The sequence below is a fragment of the Procambarus clarkii genome, chromosome 21, assembly GCF_040958095.1.
Source record: "Procambarus clarkii isolate CNS0578487 chromosome 21, FALCON_Pclarkii_2.0, whole genome shotgun sequence".
Lineage (NCBI taxonomy): Eukaryota > Metazoa > Arthropoda > Malacostraca > Decapoda > Cambaridae > Procambarus > Procambarus clarkii.
The window spans coordinates 28,429,062-28,452,786 of NC_091170.1; the positions used below are offsets into that span (position 1 = coordinate 28,429,062).

At 38.8% G+C, this 23,725-nt stretch overlaps 1 protein-coding gene and 1 long non-coding RNA gene across 2 annotated transcripts in view; one reads left to right on the forward strand and one right to left on the reverse strand.

Annotated features, from left to right (window-relative positions):
* The window catches only part of LOC138366939 (uncharacterized), a 108,185-nt gene that overhangs the window by 25,401 nt on the left and 59,059 nt on the right, over positions 1-23,725 (forward strand). The window lies entirely within an intron of this gene.
* LOC138366974 (uncharacterized) overlaps positions 1-23,725 on the reverse strand; it is a 66,569-nt gene that overhangs the window by 20,555 nt on the left and 22,289 nt on the right. The window contains exon 7 of the mRNA XM_069328382.1: positions 7,168-7,341. Coding sequence (XP_069184483.1) covers positions 7,168-7,341 — 174 coding nt within the window. The remainder of the gene's footprint in view (positions 1-7,167; positions 7,342-23,725) is intronic.

Below are 23,725 nucleotides of genomic sequence, written 5' to 3' on the forward strand. Positions count from 1 at the left end.
AATGAATGTTATATATATATATATATATATATATATATATATATATATATATATATATATATATATATATATATATATTATTTATTTAAACACTTTTAGGTTTAAAAAATATATATATACATGTATGCATACTGTATACGTATGTGTATTAAGGATTTCTTTTTTGTATGAGTGTTGTTGTTTTAGTGTGACTATAAATATCAGTGTGAATGTAAGTAGGAATGCTTGAAAGTTCTTATATATGTGTGAGTATGAGTTCGAAAGTTAATGTTCATGAGACAATATAATTTGAACTGAAATTATTTAAAAAAATGAGATAATTAAAGGATATGACCCTTTGTAAGAACACTTGTATGCACGACACGTTAGCGTGAACCTGAACACCACACACCTGAGCACTGTAACAAATCTCGTGTGTCTATCTTGATAACAACAGTGCGAAGGTCGAGCTGGGAGCCAGAGCTTGCCTGCATGAAATATCGTGTCCTCCTCCTTCACAGGGGAACGTGGGAGGGTCTTCCACCCACAGGTAGCGTGTTCTCCTCCTTCAACAGCTCCACATTCCACTATATTCATGGTGATCTTTCCGATATATGTTCCCTGATTCTTGTTTCATCGTCTCCTGCTGTCCACCAGGGCCCGAGGTGAAGCCCTCTTCATGTATTCCCTTCCTCGTCCGTCTCCCCTCAACCTCCATACTGCATGACACTCGAAACCGATTCGTCCTTCTCTCCCCCAATGTGTTCTCTCACATAATACGTCGCATATCTTACGGAATCGAGAAACCGCTAAGAATGCGTCTTGTAAAAACTAGAGGTCTGTAATGTACGTTTGTGTCTGGTGAGGCAAAACAATTGGCATTTTTCTATGGAGCAGCAAATCGAGAAAGCTAGTTGTTCTTCCCCTATTTTCTCCTTCACTATTTTCACGCCTGCTGCTCACTAGGACCTCTCCTCTGTATGCTCCTCTATAGTGGTACCTCACACAAGCAGGCTTCTCTGTAGTGGCCCCTCTTCTTCACTACACTGCTCCATATTCTTAACTCTTTCGTCAACACTCCTCCATTCTTGGTGATTCTCTCTACTGCACACTCATCCATACTAGTAACACATTCTTCAGCATAATCACTTCTCTCAAGTATACCCATTCACAGTAAACTGGCTCCACTCCACATATACCCTGTCACACTCTATGCTCCACTCCACATATACCCTGTCACACTCTATGCTCCACTCCACATATACCTTGTCACACTCTATGTTCCACTCCACATATACCCTGTCACACTGTATGTTTAACTCCACATATACCCTGCCACACTGTATGCTCCACTCCACATATTCCCCGTCACACTGTATGCTCAACACCGTATATACTCTGTCACACTATATTCAACACCATATATATACCACATCACACAAGGCTTGCTCAGCTCTGTGTCACCCTAGCCTAGCACAGCACCATATATGTACAGTAGGTCACATTAGTCTTGCACCACAACACATCCTACACACTCATACACTTTCATCACTATGGAAATATGAGTTACCATACAATTCTTTCTTTCAACTTCCCTTGGTTCTACTGCCAACTTTTGATGCTAAATCAAAATATGATATAATTGTCAATGATCTTATCATAGTTTAATGCTATCTCGAATTCATTTATGATATTTTAACCGAATAACTCATTAAGTGCTGCCAATAGGGGAAAGTGCATAAAATAGGGTGAAGGGTATCCTATGCCAAATGAGTGAGGTGTAGAATATATGTGAGGGTAGCCAATTAGGAGAGCAACAGCTAATCGCAATATTTGTTTGTATTCAAATAGGGGGTGACGTTTATAAATCACAGTACTCAGAACATATATGCTGATAGAGAATATATCACGGTCTAATTCAAATCATATAATGTCTATATTGACAGTGGTTTAAATTGAGGAAATAGGCACTCCAAAGAAACCAAACCATTTCTTACTTTTAATTTTGAACAGTAGCCCAAGAAAAACATACACTAGACCCAAGAAAGGTTTTGTTGTCTGATATATTTACTAAATGTATCCTAAGATTTCGTGTATCCTAGCATGGTTTAGGTCCGATTTTGGTCATAACATCTGGTATAATTAAGTACAAAACGTCAATTTTGTTTGTGTACAATTTATACATTATATATATATATATATATATATATATATATATATATATATATATATATATATATATATATATATATATATATATATATATGTTTATATATATATATATATATATATATGTTTATATATATATATATATATATATATATATATATATATATATATATATATATATATATATATATATATATATATATATATATAATATGCTTTTGTTTTGCACCCCTCATGTGTTATCACAGAGTTCTCACAATTTATTTACACCAAAATGCCCCCCAAAATACATTCTATGTGCTATCTAACGATTTTTCAATAGTTGTCCCGAGGCATAAACATAACCATGAGCTTGATAACACTGCACCGTTGTTACGAAATATTAGCATCATATAATGTAGTGTGGATTATAATGTCCAAAACAAGGCCCGGTTGAAGGTAAAACCGTAATACTGTGGCAAGAAACCTTAATCTGCATGATAAATTAAGCTTGAACCGCTGTGGGATTACCTGCAATAATGTCTGCAGCTTGGAGACTTGATGCAAGGTTGCCACCGTCGTTATAAACTTGGTCGTGTGAGAGGAAGCAGAGGAAAGGGGGAGAGGAAAGCGTGAGGTGGAGAGAGAGAAGGTTGAAAGAAAGTAAGGAAGGATGCAGGGAAGTATGATTGAATGAAGGGAAGCCTGAAAGGTGCTGATGAGCTAGAGCAAAACAATCAAAGATAGAAGGGAACTATATGTGCAGGGGAATAGGAGGAGAAGCGAGTGGAAGAGGAAACTGAAACGAAAGGGAATAGAGATATAAACTTTGTCTCGGTGGCTGTCTGACTTGCAGGTTCGGTGATTATCAAATTATCTGATTGGTTGGGTACCTGATTTTCACCCAACTTTTCTGCCTCCCTCCCACACGCACTCCCGTTCTCTCGACCTTTTTCACCCCTTTTATTTATTAATGCCCCCTTCCATCCCTATTCCTATCTTCCATCGTTTTTCTCCCCCTTCCTTTATCAGAATCTCTTTCTCACTGATTGCAATTTCCTCTCACTCTCTTCATCATTCTCTTCGTACTTTCCTTCTACTCCATTACACTTTCTCTCTCTATCTCTTTTTCTGTCTTGCCGTGTCCCTCCCCCTTCTGTCCTCCATAGCTCTCTCTCTCTCTCTGCTCAAACATCATCCTATTCTGCCTGTGTAAATTGTCAGAGCTCCACGACGCTAATCCAGCTCCATGGAAAGGGAAAGGGACGTACCTATAAACAATGTACGAGAGTTAGGTCAACATTGAAAGAAAGGAGTTAGGGGAAAAGTGAGAAAGAGAGAGAGAGAGAGCGAGAGAGAGAGAGAGAGAGAGAGAGAGAGAGAGAGAGAGAGAGAGAGAGAGAGAGAGAGAGGAAGGGATTGAGACCGACCTCATTTCATCCTTGCTATTCATGATGAAGAAGCCGTCTGGTAAGAGGGGTTCCCTCCCTATCCCCCAGTCCTGAACCATCCACGAACTCAGCAAACCCGTAACTTGCTTCATCTTGGGCAAAAACTTAACTCTTAAAGACTCATCGTGAACTTCGAAGCCCTTGGTTTGAAGGGGAAGTTTTATCCTTCTATTTTTTCCAAGTGCTTTACGAAGCTGGAGATGGGATGTATTAAAGTTATTTGAGATATAAGTTGTTGTATAGAGAGAGAGAGAGAGAGAGAGAGAGAGAGAGAGAGAGAGAGAGAGAGAGAGAGAGAGATAGAGAGAGAGATAGAGAGAGAGAGAGAGAGAGAGAGAGAGAAAGGAAACATGTCAAGGCTCCGGCACACGGTAGGTGTGCCGGAGCCTGTATCTGTATATATCTGAAGATCTATACTGTATATCAGTATATCTAAAGATGTAGGGTAACATCTTTTCCTTGCTGTTTCACAAGGAAAGTCAATATCATTCCTAATGAACACTACTCTCAGTTAATTTAAAACAAAATTTAAGGAAAGAAAAGAGGAAGAGAGAGAGAAAAGAAAAGGACAGATATATCCGAACACTGCTGAGTACCTATAAATATATATATATATATATATATATATATATATATATATATATATATATATATATATATATATATATATATATATATATATATATATATATATATATATATGCGAACAAGCCTGAATGGTCCCCAGGACAATATGCAACTGAAAACTCACACCCCAGAAGTGACTCGAACCCATACTCCCAGGAGCAACGCAACTGGTATGTACAAGACGCCTTAATCCACTTGACCATCACGACCGGACAAAATGAGGTGATAGCCGAGGCTATTTGAACCACCCCACCGCCGGCACTCGGATAGTAATCTTGGGCATAGCATTTTTACCAAATCACCTCATTCTTTGGGGCACACGTGAGGATATATATATATATATATATATATATATATATATATATATATATATATATATATATATATATATATATATATATATATATATATATAACTTCAGAGGAATTCGAAGAAGTGTTTGACTTGCAACAATGATCGAACCCGTCTGTGACATTCATCAATGTTTCCCATTGTTGTGTTTTTCAAGAGATCCATAACCTTTAATCACCTTTTTGCATTATTATTTTTGTATCAACCCATGTATATCTTGTAACCATCAAATGCATAATAAAGCACAAGAAATAAAAAAGGAAGGGGGTGGTAGGAGAAAAGCACACAGAAACTGTATTGGAGGGGATCTAAACATTCCCTCTAATGCGGTATGCGTGGTTTCCTCCGAGGCTATGGGTCCCCCTTCTTCCAGCTAGAGGTGGTACTCCCTTCCATATTATATATATATATAAAAAAAAAAATATATATATTTATATATATATATATATATATATATATATATATATATATATATAATATATATATATATATATATATATATATATATTTATATATATATATATGTATATATATATATATATATATATATATATATATATATATATATATATATATATATATATATATATATATATATATATATATAATAAATATTTGTATTATTATATTTGCCTTAAGCATTAACGAATTCCATGGGAAATTTATCCTTTGCAATATCTGTTAAGGAGCACTTACGAGATTAAAATAATTATATGCTAATAATATGTAAGTGACTCTGTTGACGGTGGAAAATATTGACTTTTTAATTTTAATTGATCTTTGTCTGAGCAGAACTGGCTGATGGGTGTGGTGAAATTTACAAAATCTTGTGCTATGTAATTTTCCATTGAGTTTAGCAGTTTGCATTATTAAATATTAAACTTTAGATATTTTAGCATAAATTTCATATAATTATTTTGATACTAAGTTGCCTGTCTTAATTTTTTTAAATTATTTCATTTAATAAATGAAATAATTTTAAAAGGAAAGTAGGAAAGGAGGACACAGGTGAAGTCTGCAACCGTTAAGAAGTAAAATAAATGTAAGGAAAAAGTCATAGCTTGTTCGGATAATTAAAACTTGGAATGCACTGAAAAAAATCTGCAAGCAACAGCGATTCACAAAATAATGGTCAGATTCGATCAAGAATTTCGCCGGCCTAAAGCTAGAATTATGAGATACAACCAACATAGCTAGTAGGCGGGCCACTGAGAGCTATACATTTCTTCTCTGTAGTCAGTTATAGATAAGCTCCGTTAGGTAAACACAATTACTAAAATCACCAACACCTTCACCACGATGGACACCATCTACAACACCACCAACATCACCTTCACCCCCCACTAACACCACCTACACCACTAAAACCAACTACACCACCAACACTACCACCAACATCATCTACACTACCACCTACACCATCATACCAATAGCATCACTACCTTAAAAACAGTACTCATCCCAACCACATCACCACCACTAAGAGCACCACCACCCCCCCCCCCCACCCAACCACAACATCCATCACCACCCACCACCAACAACTAAGCATGCTGAGACATCCACCTGCCCACTGCCCAATTAACACTAAGCTTCAGCTGGAAATACTGGTCCAGCTGATTGCCAGATGGGAGAGTCCGGCCATGAATGGAATTCCTGGGATTTGTCAGACGTGGAAGCTAAGCTCAGGCGCTTCGTTACTTCGGCTTACTGATCCAAGTGAAAGATTTCCTCAGTAACAAAGTGTAAATAAAGGTCTAGAATAAGAAGCTTCGTGTATGCATAGCTAAAAATAAGTGCATGTTGCCAAGTACGTGTCAAAATAGGTACATATTCGTAAATGCAGGTGTAAAAATTGATGAAAACTCGTAAATGCAGGTGTAAAAATTGGTGCATAATTCGTAAATACAGGCGTAAAAATAGATGCATTCTTCTAAATACTACTCAAAGGTCAAATCGATATATTATATATTTGTTTACTAAGTAACCCTTTTAAGTAAGTAATACCTTTTAAATGGTATTTAACACATTCATACATACACACAATTTCTCTCTCTCTCTCTCTCTCTCTCTCTCTCTCTCTCTCTCTCACAGTGTGTGGATCTGGGGGTCTGGACAGCGCGCAGGACTCGTAATTCTGTGGCCCGGGTTCGATTCCCGGACCAGGCAGAAACAAATCGGCAAAGTTTCTTTAACCCTGATGCCCCGGTTACCTAGCAGTAAATAGGTACCTGGGAGTTAGAAAGCTGTTACGGAGCTGCTTCCTGGATGTGTGTGTGTGTGTGTGTGTGTGTGTGTGTGTGTGTGTGTGTGTGTGTGTGTGTGTGTGTGTGTGTGTGTGTGTGTGTGTGGAAAAAATAACTAGTAGTTAATTACTGATTGACAATTGAGAGGCGGGCCGAAAGAGCAAAGCTCAACCCCCGCAAGAAAACTAGGTGAACACACACACACACACACACACATACTCAAACACACACACACCCACACACCCACACACCCACACACACACACACACACACACACACACACACACACACACACACACACACACACCCACACCCACACCTCCCCCCACACCCACCCACACCCACACACACACACCCACACTTACCTGACACTCGTAGGTCCCCGCATCAGCCAATTCGACGTACTTGATCGCGAGCGTCCACTCAGTGCTGCCCTCTGGGTGGTGGACTGTGAACCTCTCCTCCTTGGTGTAGGTGAGAGTGCCGGAGGTGAGGATATGCCAGTCCCTCCGTCGCACCCAGGACACCTGCGGCAGGAGCTATCGTAGTAACATAAGTGGAGGGGTCACGCCTCGGTGGGTTGAGGGAGGGAGTAGGGGGGCAGCTGGATGGAGGAAGGGAGTGACAGAGAGGGAGACTAGTGAAGAATGAAGCGATTGGTGTTGTAAAGAATAAAGAAAATAGAAGGAGGGTATATACAGAAGGAGACGAAAGAAAGAGAGAGAGAGAGGGGGAGAGAGAGGGAGAGAAAACAGGGTCTGTCAGCAAATGAAAAGGCTCTCTTAAACTAAAATAAATTAAAGTTAAATATCTGGACTTTCAGGTATTTTCCTGTCAACGTTTTTATTTACGTCTGAATTACATTATCTGCATTTATATCCATATTTTCAATATTTGTATCTATATCTCTTTGTCCATAATCGCTTTCTCTCACCCTTTCTCTCTGTCTCTGTCTCTATCTCTCTACCCCCTCTCTTTCTCTCTCTCTCTCTCTCTCTCTCTCTCTCTCTCTCTCTCTCTCTCTCTCTCTCTCTCTCTCTCTCTCTCTCTCTCTCTCTCTCTCTCTCTCTCTCCCTCTCTCTCTCTCTCTCTCTTATAAACTAACAGAAAAGTTCCTTTGGAATAAAACTAATGTTCCTAATGAACCTGCAAACTGAGAATTGTATCCTACAACATCTCATCTTAAGCCTGACCCTAGAACTTCCTTTATTAGATAAGGATTTTATTTGTTCCCATCTCTCCTCTAAACCGTCTCATTCATATCGTAACTACAATTTATATGAGGTTTGTCATGTAAAAGTTCTCAGAGACATGAGATTAATAGAGAAAATCCAAGAAAGTCCAGATCAAGTTTAAGAGGCCTCCTTGGGTGATAAAATCAACGTAAAGATGGAGTTTTATCTCTACAATGAAAAATTTGCTTTACATAAGTTATTTTTTCCAAGCGTTCATTGTGTTTAATCCCACAATTCCTTCCAGTTCACGTCTCCTCCCTACCCTTCTCTCTCACACACACACATATATATATATATATATATATATATATATATATATATATATATATATATATATATATATATATATATATATATATAATATACTGTATATGTATGCATCATATCCTATTAAGCCGATTTTATCATCCAATAATATATATAAATATTTGAACAATTCACAAGATTTCTAAACATAAATTTTATTACAGGACACACACAGTATATATTTACACATTGCACCAAACTCTCAATAAAGAACTTGAAGCACATGCAAGAGAACTCATTGTTCGGGTCTCTTTAATATGTCACATGGAAAATAGACATTCTTCTCATAACGCATAACAAAAGCAGCAATGATAATGCAACCTAATATTAGCCTGTTGCAACAGAGGGCTGACCTACGTTGCACGAATAATGTCATAATAGACATTGAGCCTTTAATTAGCTATGGTCGCAATGCGTCAATCTTGTCGTGAATATGTCAGCAGTAAATGAGCAACACCAGCAGCAGCAGTAGTAGTATTGGTAGTAGTGATGATAGTAGTTGAAGTAGCAGTAGCAGAAGGAATGGTAATGCTAAAATAAGTAGTGGTAGTATTAGCAGTCGCAGCAACAGCAGTTCTAGCATTATTAACTACATAATTATCTGTATAAAGAAGAGCAGTGACAACAGTAACAAAAGCAGCAGCAGCACAAAATTTTCGGCTGGTAGCATTTAAAACAACGGTCATATTAGACAAAATAACGGTAATACAAGCTGCAGCAGCACCAACTATACCCATTCAAAGGCACCAACAGTAGAATCAGCAGCTAAACCTATACAGCCTCATCAATAGTAGCAGCAACAGTTACATCTATACAATGACAGCAACAATAGCAGCAGCACCAGTTTTTGCCCATACAACGGCAGCTTCAGAAGCAGCCGCAACAGTTTAAGCCACACAGAAGTAGCAGAAGTTTCAAGACCAGATGGATACATTCAACACCAGCAACAGTAGCAGCAGCAGTTATTGCCATACAATGGCAGCAACAGCGTTGGTTGCAACAAAAGCTTAGCAGCAACACAATCAGCACTCTGATGATAACCATCAAGCTCGAACTCATCAACAAACTAAACGAATGCCAATGATGCAAATTAGCTAGAAAATAAAACTATTACCATGAAAATTATCTGAACGGTTCGTCCCAACCAGTGAAGGGGAAATGCTAGAAAAGTTCAGTAACAATTATTTTGTCTTGAATTGCCATTAGTGTGAAAATCTTTACCAAATTAAACGAGGTCTCCTAACCATACGTTAATGATTATTAGTCCAGGTTTTCTTGTCTCACGGCCGAATGGTACTTTGTTTAATCTCTGGGCACGACGAGGCACTGAAGAACGTTGCCTCAAGCCTGTTCTCCCATTAGTAAATAGGTACGTGGAATTTAGTCAGCTGTTGTAGATTGAATCTTGGGGAATTAAGTCGTTGGATTTGGAGGGAACCAAACAGGATTCCACTTCTCAGTACTTTAAACCAAAACAAAAATTCATTGTTTTGTCTGTACCAAACAACGTGGTCTTTCTCATTTGTTCTTCAGTTTTCTATTATACTCTAAGATACACATTTCTAGCACAGACAATGCCAGCAAATTTAAGGTAAACATGTCTTATTAAACACGATCCTCAAGTGATGAAAAGTAGAAACATATAAAAGAGAAGACAGAATGTTTTTGTTTTTGTTTGAGGAAAATAGCTGGTCATTGTCTTTCCTATATAATTCAATAAAAAGACTGAAAGTGGTTGCTTCTAGTCTTCCTGTAATATATATAAATCAACCATTATGGTGAGAATGCTTGCCAGTAGTCTTGCCCTCCTTGTCATATCAACCAATGAACCAACAAAATTTAAATATTTAATATCCTACTATTTTTTGATATTTCATTGACATAAATTCGAAAGTTCTTCACAGCAGCAGAGCTGGCGGGGGCAACTGAAGTCAGACCCACGATACAAAATCGTCAGATATCCAATACACAAGATCAAATACAATAACTCCAAAACACAAAGTTGACTTAAAACCAATAACCTATCAGCAGCAGAAGCAGCATCAGAACACAGAAATTCCAGCACACAACATTCCAAAAAAAAATAAAAAATACAAAAAAATCACAACTATAAAACTACTGTTTAAATTTGCAAGGTCTTTGTGAGGGTGGTTGTAGTTGTTTTATCCCAGGTACCCGGGCTTGACCTTTCAATACCAGCTGCAAGATAAGTTCTACAAAAAGTGCTGCAAAAGTGCTTCTGATATAACAGTTTATTTGCCGTCAGATAAAAGGTATTAATCATAGACAAAGACGAATATGACCTTCAATATATTTTCGGTCAGTTTAGTTGTGTTTTCAATAAAAAAAAGTTAGCTATAACTGAGAAATATTATATATACAGTCTGATTAAAGGTATTTGCGCTTGGTAACAATAATAACGCCAATTTCATGCAAAACGTTTTACTATTCCGAGCGATAACTATATATATATTCTTCTGATATACCGATGTTTAGTGCATGCCGTGTTTACTGTGATCACTAAGTGGATTTAAAGTTGTTTACTCTGCATTTTGTCTTGCAAGATTATATAATTAGGACTTGATAATGGTCCAGGAAGGACCGAAAGGACGATGTTTATCAATTTTCTCATGTGTGGTTTTGGTCATCATTATTTAATTATAGTTACAATCCCTAATACCTTGGGCTAATAGAAGAATTTAGACGTGTTGGAGTGGCGAAGCTGGGATGTCAGAGACGGTGCTCTGTTCGAAACTAGGGTAGTTGGGTCTGTTTAAAGACGATGTTCTGTTCGGAATTGGGGAGATGTTCTGTTCGGAATTGGGGAGGAGTTGGGTATGTAGAAGATGATGTTCTGTTTCAGGTTATACACAGAGGGTGGTAAGTGGATGGGATGGTGGCTTTAATTATTACATGCACGGTAATCGAGTTTTTAAATGGACTGAGCCTGAGTCCTAAAAATGTGGCCCCGAAAATGCCTACATTTTCATGGCTACAACGCAAGAGTATCAGACATGCACCGGACATATGTTCGAAAACACAGACATACATGCAAAAACATACTCATAAACATACATTTAAATTCACACCATACAACAATAACACCAAGTACAAATATATACTGCTACTAAAGAGCAAGCAACTATGTGAGTATACACACACACACACACACACACACACACACACACACACACACACACACACACACACACACACACACACACACAAACACACACACTAAGCTCACATGACGTTTTGATCAAGGTGAAATAGACTGGGAGTTGACAGACCCGTCAAGAAGCCTCGAGGCGGGAAGGTTTAATCTAACAGAAGTCACGGAGTGTTATCCTGGTCACTTTGTGGCAAGGAATACAAAAGACACGAGGTCTTCAGAGGGGAACAGGTTACCTAGTTACTTGTGAAGGGCGGAGGGTGACTCGTAAAGACTTGACCTGGTGAATGGATTGACAGACACATTACAGCTTGATGAACATTAAGTTCACACACAATGAGATGGGCAATGGTCTATGGAGAACTATTTGGAACCAGCGATCCTTGTGCGCTGGTATTTAGTTCAGGAAAGAAACAAAACATAAGGTCGAGTAAGTGAAGAGAGACTACCGCACAGGGGAAGAGAAATAAACACTATTAACAAAATTCCTCGGAATAATAACATGGAATAACGAGCTGAGAGACATGATGTACAAAGACATGATGGAAGATGTCATTGTTTGACATGCTTTGAAGATTAAGGAAGAGAAAAATAACCAGTAGAAAATAGGGGCTTGCAATAAAATTAGTTCAAGAACTGAGTGGGTTAGCGTTTAAAGAAAGACTGAAGAAGCTTGACCTCAATTAGCAAGAAAAAAATATATAAAAAGGACATGATCACGACATACGATTCATAGAAGAATTAACTGGGATGTAAAACATGAGAGGTGTCAAGAGGAAAGAAACAATGTATTAATGTAACCTCGAGACTTGGGTAGAAATAGAGCAGTAATGAAACATTAGTTTATTGTGAGCCAAAAAATTGTTGTATGAAGTATAATGAGGTAACTCAGGCAATCTCCATTTATTATTTTAAAATCATATCATATAAAGCAGAAAGATGTGAAACAACTGCAGTAGTTTGCTCGACCGGACAAACACGACTCGATGATTGCACAAAAACATACACAACCAACACTTAGACACATAAAAATCTTACACACAGATGCAAACCACACACAACCACACACAAACGAATGTACACAGGCATACACGCTCCATGCTATACGATATAGCGATGAAACGTAAGCACCCAATAGTGTCTGGAACCCGACACTGACAATCGAGGGAGCCAAACTCTACTCTTTATCAAATATCCTGTGTTAGTGTTCAAATAATATTCACTATTCATATAAAAATGGCAACCCATATGTATTCCTTCAGTATTGGACTCTAGGACATCTCCAGTATTTGGTTAAAAGGTAAATAAATTCCAATTACATTCCAATTACAATATGGAGGGAAATGGAGCATAATGAACTATTAATACATAAAAATAAAGGTTTCATTGAATTTTAGAATGAAATTTATTTATTTTCCCCTCCAACTAAACTAAATTATCACAACGTTATTTATCTTCAAAATACAAAACACGGAACTAAAAATGTTCAGAGGCCCAAAAATATGCAACTTGATTCAGCTTCAGACTTTGCCAGAAAACATTCAGAACTCCGCATTTAACCAGAATTGTTTTCCTTTTTGACTGCAGGGTAAACAGCATCTGAAGTTACTTTTATACATAAACAATGATTGGAATTTTATAATCTTGTTTTCAGAAGCACAAAACAAATGGTATTTTATTTGCTACTCTTCCTAAAATCAATTTGAGAACTATCTATTTATACTTTGTTATTTAGCTTAAATTATCATCCGGTAAAAAACAAAAATTATAGGATTTACCTCAAACTTTAAAATAGAATAACATGAGAATGACATGCATGAAAATACACTCAATTCGTATTGACCTGAAAACATTTTGGCTGGAAGTTTTTTTCCGTTGTGTTTATCACAAATTCTGTGGGTTTTTTTCATTGCTGATAAGGCCAAATTCTGGCTGATAAGCTGAGAACAAACACATTTTACGATACCTCCTTTTTTTCAAAAGACTAAAATATATTGTCATATTATATTTTTCAACTTTTAAATCGGTGATATAATTAGCGTGTATTTTGATTACCTTCTGTAATAAAAAATACACACACACACACACTCAATTATACAGAATTATACACTCAAATATAACACTCATATACATATATATATATATATATATATATATATATATATATATATATATATATATATATATATATATATATATATATATATATATATATATATATATACATATATATATATATGCAACACAAGATAAAAAATATCTTGCTGTTAATATGTGGAATAAGCTCAATTAAGATTATATTAGCTAGAGCACTTTTGCCTTGTCCGTACATTGTCTACAGCTTAACTGCCAGTCAAGCAATTCACAATGCCCTAACAAGGCTCAAGTGCTGCAACAGTTATTAACGATTTAATTTCTAGTTATTCCGTATACATACTAAATTGAGTACCCGGCAGTCCCCTGGTCTCTCTCCCCCTTTCTTCCTCTTTTCCTCCCCCACTCTCTTTTTCTCTTTCCCTCTCTTCCAATCTCTCATCACTTCACTCATCTCTCTCCCGACTTTTTTCATGTCTCTCTTCCTAGATCCTCCGTATCTTCCCCTCTCCCTCATCTCCCCTCTCTACCTTTCACCTACCCTTTTCTTTACCCTCTTTTCCCCTCTCCACCCTCACAATCTTCTCCTCTACTCCTTATCCACTCTCTCTCTTTCTCTCTTTCTCTCTCTCTCTCTCTCTCTCTCTCTCTCTCTCTCTCTCTCTCTCTCTCTCTCTCTCTCTCTCTCTCTCTCTCTCTCTCTCCCTCCCTCCCGTCTCCCATTCTCACCACTTTTCTTCTTCCCCAACCCTTCTTCCGTTTCTCCTTCCTTCTCTTCCAGCATATCTCTCTCCTCTTCACTTCCCTTTTTATTTTATTCCCTATCCCCCCTTCTCTCTGTTTCAGAACAAAATTTAAATTCGTAACACCAAAAAACTTTTAAATAACTCTAGGGAAAATACGACCTACATTTCAGATTTGATTATAAGAATATTGCAAAAGCGAGAAAAGGGCGGGGGGGCGGGGGTTGCTTTAGATCACGATATTTCTCAAAGTGTGGCACTTGGACAAATCACTACTGGCCAATGGCACTTACATATCCCCCATGTGTTACCTCAGTCAAACAGAGAGAGATAAACGTACATTATCTTATTTTTCTTAGATATAGATAACGAGACAACAAAGAATTAAGCTAAACAAAAACCATATATTCAAATTAAATTGTATTTTATGCTTAAGAATACAACATGTAAAATATTCTTTTTACCCTCAATATCGTGTAGTATTCAAAGGTCAAACCCAGGGGACCCGAACGCTCCCAATATCTACAGCGATGCTCTTTAAAAACCTCGACATTAGTAGTTAGAGATGGCACCGGGAAGCAGCTACCTGGGGCAGGAGGTGCAGGGTGGTGGTGGTGGTAGTTGTGGTGGTGCTGTGGTGGTGATCTGGGGGTGTCCGGGGAGGGGTGAGGTGTGCGCCCTGTGGAGTGAGGGGGGAGAGAGAACCGTGAGGGGTGGTGGGGGGTGTTATAGCATCCTGTGCCCTGAGTCAGGAGCAGTAGCTAAGAAAATGGCTTTACTGTGTCGTTGGTTTTGGAGGGAATTATTATAGTGTTCCCTTCAGGTTACGTTCTTTGGTTATAAGGCCATAAAGTTAAGAGTCGTTTGGTTATAATGTTGTAAAGTAGGCGTCGTTGGGTTACAGTGTCCTGTGGTTCGAGGAATGATATGACATTAAAGATAGAGAGACCAATTATAATGCCCCTAGGATAATCAGGAGAGGAAGGAAATTATCAGCGGAAACCACCGTGCCGTTGAGAGGAGAGGACTGAAGGGAGACGTGAACTGAAAGACGAAAGGAAAAGGGAGGAAAAGATAAAGAGAACAATAGAGATGACGGAAGATACAATGAAAAACTTAAAGTGGACATGTCGTTCATATAGAAATGACAGAGTACTAGAGTGAGAAGATAAACTAGAGAGTTGTAGATATAAACTGGGCCGTCTGTCTCAATATGAATATTGGGGAGTACATCTTTTGAAGAGAGAGAGATAAAGATACACTACAGTAAGGTGTTATATCAAAGCATTCCAAAATGGTTTTGCCTTTTTGCTTTTAACTGTCTCTTGATAATAACCACAAGTGTCATAAGGAAATGTACATGTCCTCAAAATTTAGTTAGCATGTCTAGGAATACAGTATTTCCTCATTATTGACTATTGGAGTATCTTGAAGACAGATTCCGTGTCTTATGAGAAGTTAAGGTGTCCTAAAATAGGCTGACGTTTTTGTTATATAAGTGATTGACGTATCCTCCAGAGAATGAATTGATCAAAAGTAAAATAAACGCATCTTGAAGACACTGCTACTAAATGTTCAAGTGCCCAGAAGGGTATTCAAGCTATACCATGAAAAGTATAATGTCTTATGACTTCAAGGAATCTCCAGGTACTTTAGAAACTTACAGTAGAATATTACTCTTGAATATGCATCTCTATTATGGAAGACCAAACTAAAAAGAAAGAAACTAGAAAAGGTGCAAAGATATGCACCAAGACTCGTTCCTGAGCATAGTGATTAAGATATAAGGAAAGACTGAAAGATCTGGTGCTTCCCTCACTGGAGGAAAGGAGAGATATGGGAGACATGATATCAACATATAAGATCCTCAGGGGAAATTACAATGTATACAACATAGAATTGTTTAAATCTTGGACCAACAGAACGAGGGATCATGGATGGAAACTGGAGACGAAAAGGAGTTACAGAGGTGAGGGAATTATCAGGGGAAAGCGTCAGGCCATAATGACTATATAGCACTTGGAAGGGATCAGGATAAGGGATTTGGAACGGATCGGCGGAAATGGAATGGTGCCCAACCACTCGGAGGGTCGGGGATTAAACGCTGACCTGCCGAAAGCGAAATCATCGCTCTACCGTGCTGCCCAAGTGGTGAAACATGAGAAAAATTGAAATGTCTGACATCATAGAGACATCAGACATTTCAGTGCTAGAACTGTTAATAAGTGACATAAGTTAGACGCAGACGTCGCTGAAACTAATTCGATTCAAAGTTTAAAATACAAAAGTTTTAAATGACAAAAGCGTGAGGAATTAGTAATTAATCTAAGAACGTTCGGAAGGGTTTTTTAGGAGCCTAACTCGACCCTGCAAGCACATCTAGGTAAGTACACACACGCACAAACCCTCGAATACCCTACTTGAGTATGCAGGTCAAGCGCTGAACCCTTATCTAGTCAAGCACAAGACGGAGTTGGAGAAGGTTCAAAGGTATTCCACCAGACTAGTGCCTGAACTACGAGCTTGGATTTACGAGGAAAGTCTACAGGAATTGAACCTCACGTCGCTGGAAGACAGAAGAGTTACTGGAGACATGGTTACCTTATACAAAATTCTAAGAAAAATTGATTGGAAAGATAAGAACTGAGTATTTAATACAAGGGGACGCAAGTGGAAACTTAGTACCCAAATGAGCCACAGAGATATTAGAAATACTTTTTTTCAGAATCATAGTTAACTAGTGTAATGTAATGAGAAGTGATGTGGTGGAGGCTGACTCCATACACATATTCATATGTAGATATGATAGATAGAGCTCCAAAGGCTCAGGGACCGGTACACACACACACACACACACACACACACACACACACACACACACACACACACACACACACACACACACACACACACACACACACACACACACACCATGGGAGAATGTCAGCGTCCACAACTTAGCCTCAGTACTGCTAGTGCCACCAACGCAGTATTAATTATTCCACAATACTCCCAGATCCACTTGGAAAATGTTTTGTCCAGAAAATCCTTTTGTTTTATTGAGTTACGTTGTCCTTCTATTGATGCCATGGAAGGGAGGAGAATGAGGTAAGAGAGGCAGGTGAAGAAGAGCCAGGTGATAGGAAGAGAAGATGATAGAAGTGCACGAAGGTGAGCAAGAAGGGATGATTAAAAGTAAAATAGGACAGGAGGAGACCAATAAGGAAGGCCGAGGTGAAGTTAGAGTCTCTTAATGAGAGTAAGATGAGAGTAAAAGTAGGAGAGATAGAAAAAGAAGAGTTGTACTAGAAATATTGTAGTTGGAATTGTAGAAGCCGCCATGACATCATAAATACATGTAGCAGTAGTCGTAGTTACAGCACTAACGGTAGTCGCAATTAGAGCACTAGCAGTGGCTATGGTTAAAGCTCTAGTGGCAGTCGTAGTTACAGCAATATCAGTAGCAGAAGTTTCAGCTCTAGAAGTAATCGCATTTCAGCACTTACGGTAGCTAAAGTTACAGCAGTATCAGTAGTCAGAGTTACATCAGTAGTTGTAGTTACAGCCTTAGCAGTGATCGTATTACAGCAGTAATCGTATTACAGTACTATCAATAGCTGTAGTTAAAGCAGTATCAGAAGTCGTTTTTACATAAGCATTAGTAGTCGTAGTTACAGCATTAGCAGTAGTTTTAGTAACAGCATTATCAACAGTAGTAGTTACGGAATAAGCAATGCAGTTACGGCAGTAACAGCAGGATCAGCATTTCTCTTCTATTAAATTTCCATGCCTTAAGATTTAAAGGCTAAAGGTTTAGGCCTATGATATGTTAGACCTAGAAATTCTTTTCTACGTTGACCAGACCACACACTAGAAGTTGAAGGGACGACGACGTTTCGGTCCGTCCTGGACCATTCTCAAGTCGATTTTCTACGTCGCCTTTGATCCTATCCTTTGCCTTACTATTCAAATTTCCAATGGTACAAAATCGTATTGCTAAATAAGCACAGCAGACTGTATTTTGAACCCTTATCTTTCAGCCGAAATATTTACTGAAATTTAAAAGAACAGGTTGAAGAGAGAGCAGCATTGGAAGAGGGACTTCTGCCCTTCTACTGTGATCAAATAATAGGATTAGAATTATAACACTATTTTAATTTTAAAATACAATAACAAGAGGGGATATTATATTGTCTGATATTCCTCTCTACTCTTATATCCTCTCCTCAGACAGAGCACAAGAGAATAATGCCCTTATGTTGCGCATCTAACGATCTTGGTTTGGAGAAGCAATTTCTAATTAATTTGATAAATTATCTTCCGGCTGCAGTGTCATGACCAGAACTGAATGTGCAACAGCGGTCGCGTTCCATAGCCAAATGATTATTGCACTGTTGCAATGGTGGGGGGGTGGGGTTAATTTCATTAGCAATATTAATTTTTGACTTTGATGTCATTGCGCATGACACCCATTAACAATCTAGGAAAAATTAATTGTGCCTAGAATTTTCAAATGAATAAAGAGAGGGGCAGTGTTTTGGAGGACAGAGAGACTGGAGAGAGAGAGAGAGAGAGAGAGAGAGAGAGAGAGAGAGAGAGAGAGAGAGAGAGAGAGAGAGAGAGAGAGACAGAGACAGAGAGAGACAGAGAGAGAGAGAGACAGAGAGAGAGAGAGAGAGAGAGAGAGAGAGAGAGAGAGAGAGAGAGAGAGAGAGAGAGAGAAAGAGAGAAAGAGAGAGAGAGAGAGAGAGAGAGAGAGAGAGAGAGAGAGAGACAGAGAGACAGAGAGAAAATAGAACAATAATACCGGTCCTTATTACATCCAGTCACTCCCATTCTTTCTGTAACTGATGCTAGTGCATCCAGATAAATCTACCTCTTGTATTACTTAACAAATTGGTCAACTGATTACTGAATCAGTGTTGACTTCATTCTATTCTAAACCTAAACTTATTCATCTTAATTCATTATTTAGTTGAACTAAGGAACAAGTGTCAAGGAACATCATTAGTGGCATATTTTAGCCACTTTGTTAACTCATATTACGTGACACATGTAGGTCTCTAATATGAGACTGCCTCACAGTAGTCTCATTAACTGCACTACGTGTTCTCTCTGAAAGACAGTGTCCAGGCGCCGTGTCCTCTCTGGTGAGACCTCTGAAACTCCGGGTACGAAATTTTTATCTGCCTTTGGCGTGCCTGTCTGCGGCGTACCTGCACGTGGCGTACCTGTCTGCGGTGTACCTGTCCGTGGCGTGGACAGTAACGTGTGTACCTGGGCAGCCTCTGTGACCGTGTTCCCTCTCATTGATATTCAACCTGAATGCGTTTCACAATTACAGTTTCCTTGAACAGCATACGAGAATAACTTGAGCACGTCGTTGGGAGTGTTGGAGAAACACAATATTTTAGGTAGAGAACGAGGTGAGGGCGGGAGGGGAAGGGAGGTGAGGTTGTTCATTCTGAGATAACGGCAGAAAGATGTCCAATTCGGGGTCTTATATCTGCACCTCGAGTGATTACAAGCGTTTGTTGTTGTGGAGTCAATGGTCATTCGACGGTCTGCCAATCATTCCTCCTTAATTTGAATAGCCATTGCACAATTGGCAGTGTTGTGATAATAGGAACTTGCTCTTGAAGTCGAAATAGAGTTAACTTATTCGTAATTTTTTGATCAATTGATTGAAGAGCAATTTTGAGGTTAAAGGTGCATCCTTACCTGGTCCCGGTGACCTTCACAGCGGGGAAGGAACACGAGCTTAAATCCCGCAATCTCCGAACTTTAAACGTATTCATAAGTTGACTGAAGTCGCCCGCAACCAATGAAAGTCAATGAGGTCAACTCGGCATTAAAAACGGTAAGAAAAAGTCAGTTGAGTTCAAGAGAGAGCAAGAGATTTAATGGCAAAGGAAAGAGCATAGCATAGCTGGGGTCATCTGAGGTTAACTCTTGTTCTGTATCTGTCTGTCTGTACTCTGTATCTGTACTCTGTCTGTATCTCTCTCTCTCTCTCTCTCTTACTCTCTCTCTCTCTCTCTCTCTCTCTCTCTCTCTCTCTCTCTCTCTCTCTCTCTCTCTCTCTCTCTCTCTCTCTCTCTCTCTCTCTCTCTCTCTCTCTCTCTCTCTCTCTCTCTCTCTCTCTCTCTCTCTCTCTCTCTCTCTCTCTCTCTCTCTCTCTCTCTATCTCTCTCTTTCTCTCTTTCTCTCTCTCTCTCTCTCTCTCTCTCTCTCTCTCTCTCTCTCTCTCTCTCTCTCTCTCTCTCTCTCTCTCTCTCTCTCTCTCTCTCTCTTTCTCTCCTCTCTCTCTCTCTCTCCACTACTACCGGCCCCTCGACACACCTTGGTGACTGAGGCAGACACGATCCCCTTGAAGCAGAACCGTAAGGTTAAAGAGCATGGCAGGTAACGCAGGTAGATTCCAAACTCTTGATAAATTTCCCTTTTGTTCTGGTATAATTTGCATTTTAGTATTTAATGCAAGCTATCGCGCACAAACACACACACACACACACACACACACACACACACACACACACAGACACACACACACACACACACACACACACACACACACACACACACACACACACACACACACGCAAGTACCGACGTAAGCATAGATTGAAGACAGAGGATCGGAGAGATATGATCACCACATACAAAATTTGCAGGGAAATATACAGGGGTAGATATGGATAGATTATTTAACGCTGGTTTAACTCGTACAAGAAAACACAGGTGGAAGCAGAGTGCCCAAATGAGCCACAGAGATATTAGAAAGAACATTTTCAGTGTCAGAGTAATTAATAAATGGAATGCATTAGGAAATAATGTGGTACAGGCTGACTCCATACACAGTTTCAAATGTGGATATGATTGAGCCCAGTAGGCTCAGGAATATGTACACCAGTAGGATAAAAGTTGAGGCGGGATCAAAGAGCCGCAGCTCAACCCCCGCAAGCACAACTATGTGAGTATTACACCGACTAGCGAACACATGCACGCAAACTCACACATACAACCGCATTAGACAACCCGCGGCTAGAAAAGTGGGGTCCAAGAGCTAGAGCTAGATCCTGCAGACAAAAATAGGCGAGTAGGCACACACAGCAGTCCGGTGACACAGCCAACGACTCAACCGACGATCGCGGTCCCAAACTCAGCTACAGAGTCGAGCACAGCTGCTCATACTGGCCATCCAGTAGCTCACCTCAGTGGCTCATTTCACTACTTTGGCATATCAAATTGACGTTAAAAACTGAGCAGCGATTTGGCTTCGACAGTATCCTCGTGTTGTCCGTTCCAATTATGGCTCTAAGTTCTCTAAAAAAAAAAGTTCTCTCTGACCTACATAAGTCACCTTTGTTTCCTTTTTACAAATAAGGTCTTTCGCTTTACTGTTCCTCTTTGAAAGTAAAACTTTTATGTTTACTTTGTCAGTCTCTCTCTCAGTATATAGTGAATTATTAGCATGTCGGCTTTATTACTTCTTTCCACGAGTGTAGTAAGGTCCAGTTCCCTCAGTCTTTCTTCATTGCCCAGGAACGATCTTTGTTACAGAATTTTTAACCTTTTCTAATTTTCTTTTGAGTTCATTTAGGTTAGGGTTGCATTTCTGGGAAGCATACTCAAGAATAGGTCTCACAAATGATGCATAGAGCGCTCGAAAGAGTTCTTTGTCCTAATTTCTGAAGGACAAAACCTTTGCCAGTACGGAATATGCTGTAGTCGTTTTTCTTGTTGATGTGTGTTTCTGGTTCAAGATCTCTAGTTATGTCCACTCATTTTTTAGGAGAGAGAACTTGTCCTTGCTTCATCCTGTAATGTGTTTGTATCCTAGTAACCTGGCCTTTGTCATGGTTAAAATATAACAACATTTTCATAGATCATCTTTTGAGATTGCTTAGTTTAGCTTGCAATGTATGAGAGTCCTTAGTTCTGATTCGTCTCATTAGCTTAGCATGATCGGCAAACATTGATAAGAATGAGAAAACTTCTTCTGCGTGATCGTTCAAGTGTATTAAGAATAGGATGGTCCTTAGTACTGACCCTTGAGGTACTCTACTCATTACCTCTCCATTCTGATAGCTCTCCTCTATCCATGACTCTTACTTCCCTTTTTGAAAGGTATTCCTTTGCCCACTTTGAAGGCTAAAGGAGTACCTTGCAGATACACTAGTATTTTTTTTTTTAAATTTGTCACTGGAGTCACTTGTGAGGAACAATGTCAATAGCTTTCTGACAATTCTGTAAATTGCAGTCTGCCCAGCTATCTCTCTCTCTTGTTTGACTGTCATCATGCTCCCATAGAAATAAAAAATATGCTGGTCAAGTAGAATTTTTATATTTATTTTTTATGAAATCCTATTGATGCTTTCAACCAAAATTCATAGGGCCATACTGCACTACGAGTCTTCTTTAAATCATTATATTTAATACCTTATGTTTAGCAAAATCGGCTTGAAGAGCAGTGCTACCGTGTTCCTCCGCTCCTGTATATGGCTACCACATTAGCCACTTTCAGTTTCAGAAGTTCTTTTATCTCTATTGATGAATTTTAGCCTGTAGCAAAGAGCCCAAATTATGTTGCTGCTCCCTTTTTCACTATCCATAGTGAGCTCTTGTCATGGCCTACGACCTACATCACATCCACCCCCTCTAAGTGTGTTTTTTACACCCTCTTTGGTCAATTCTGTTTCAATCAATCTTTCTTTTAATATTCTGACTATTCCATTACAAATCGTAGATCTAGGGACAGCTCGAGTTCTACTCTAGAAATTTCCTTGATGCTTCAGTTGAGTTCTTCACGCACTTTCTTATAATTATTTGTGATCACTTCCTTATTGGTGTAGCCTGCTCACTTGTTCATTTACCTGTTAATACAAAAAAGGAAGGCGGAGTGTTTTCAGAGGTTTGCCATCAGAATTGGCTCAGAGTTGACAAATATGAGAATATGAGAAGCTAAAGGATGTTATCCTTAGCTCTAAGAAGCCCTTTGACTTCTTAGTGAGCGAAGATCAAGAAAGAAATTTTGTCAAGACTGATCTAAAAACAATATAGCTGGGAACTAAATACTCGAATGAACCACGGCGATATGAGAAATATTTTTTCATTGACAGAAGAGTTTAGCATATAGAGTGAACTGAATATGATATGAAGAAATCTAATTCCAATAAGCTTGGGAACCTGTACACCAGGTTATTGAACTTGGAGAGGTTGAATCAAAGCACTTAGGAGCAACCCGTGCAAGCACAAGAAAACGAAGCAGCCACATCTATAATATTGCCGGATAAATAGAGAGTTAACAAAAATAAAAAAATCTTTAATGTCACAGTGCAGCTCTGCCAGGATGTGCATGGTCGACCTTACT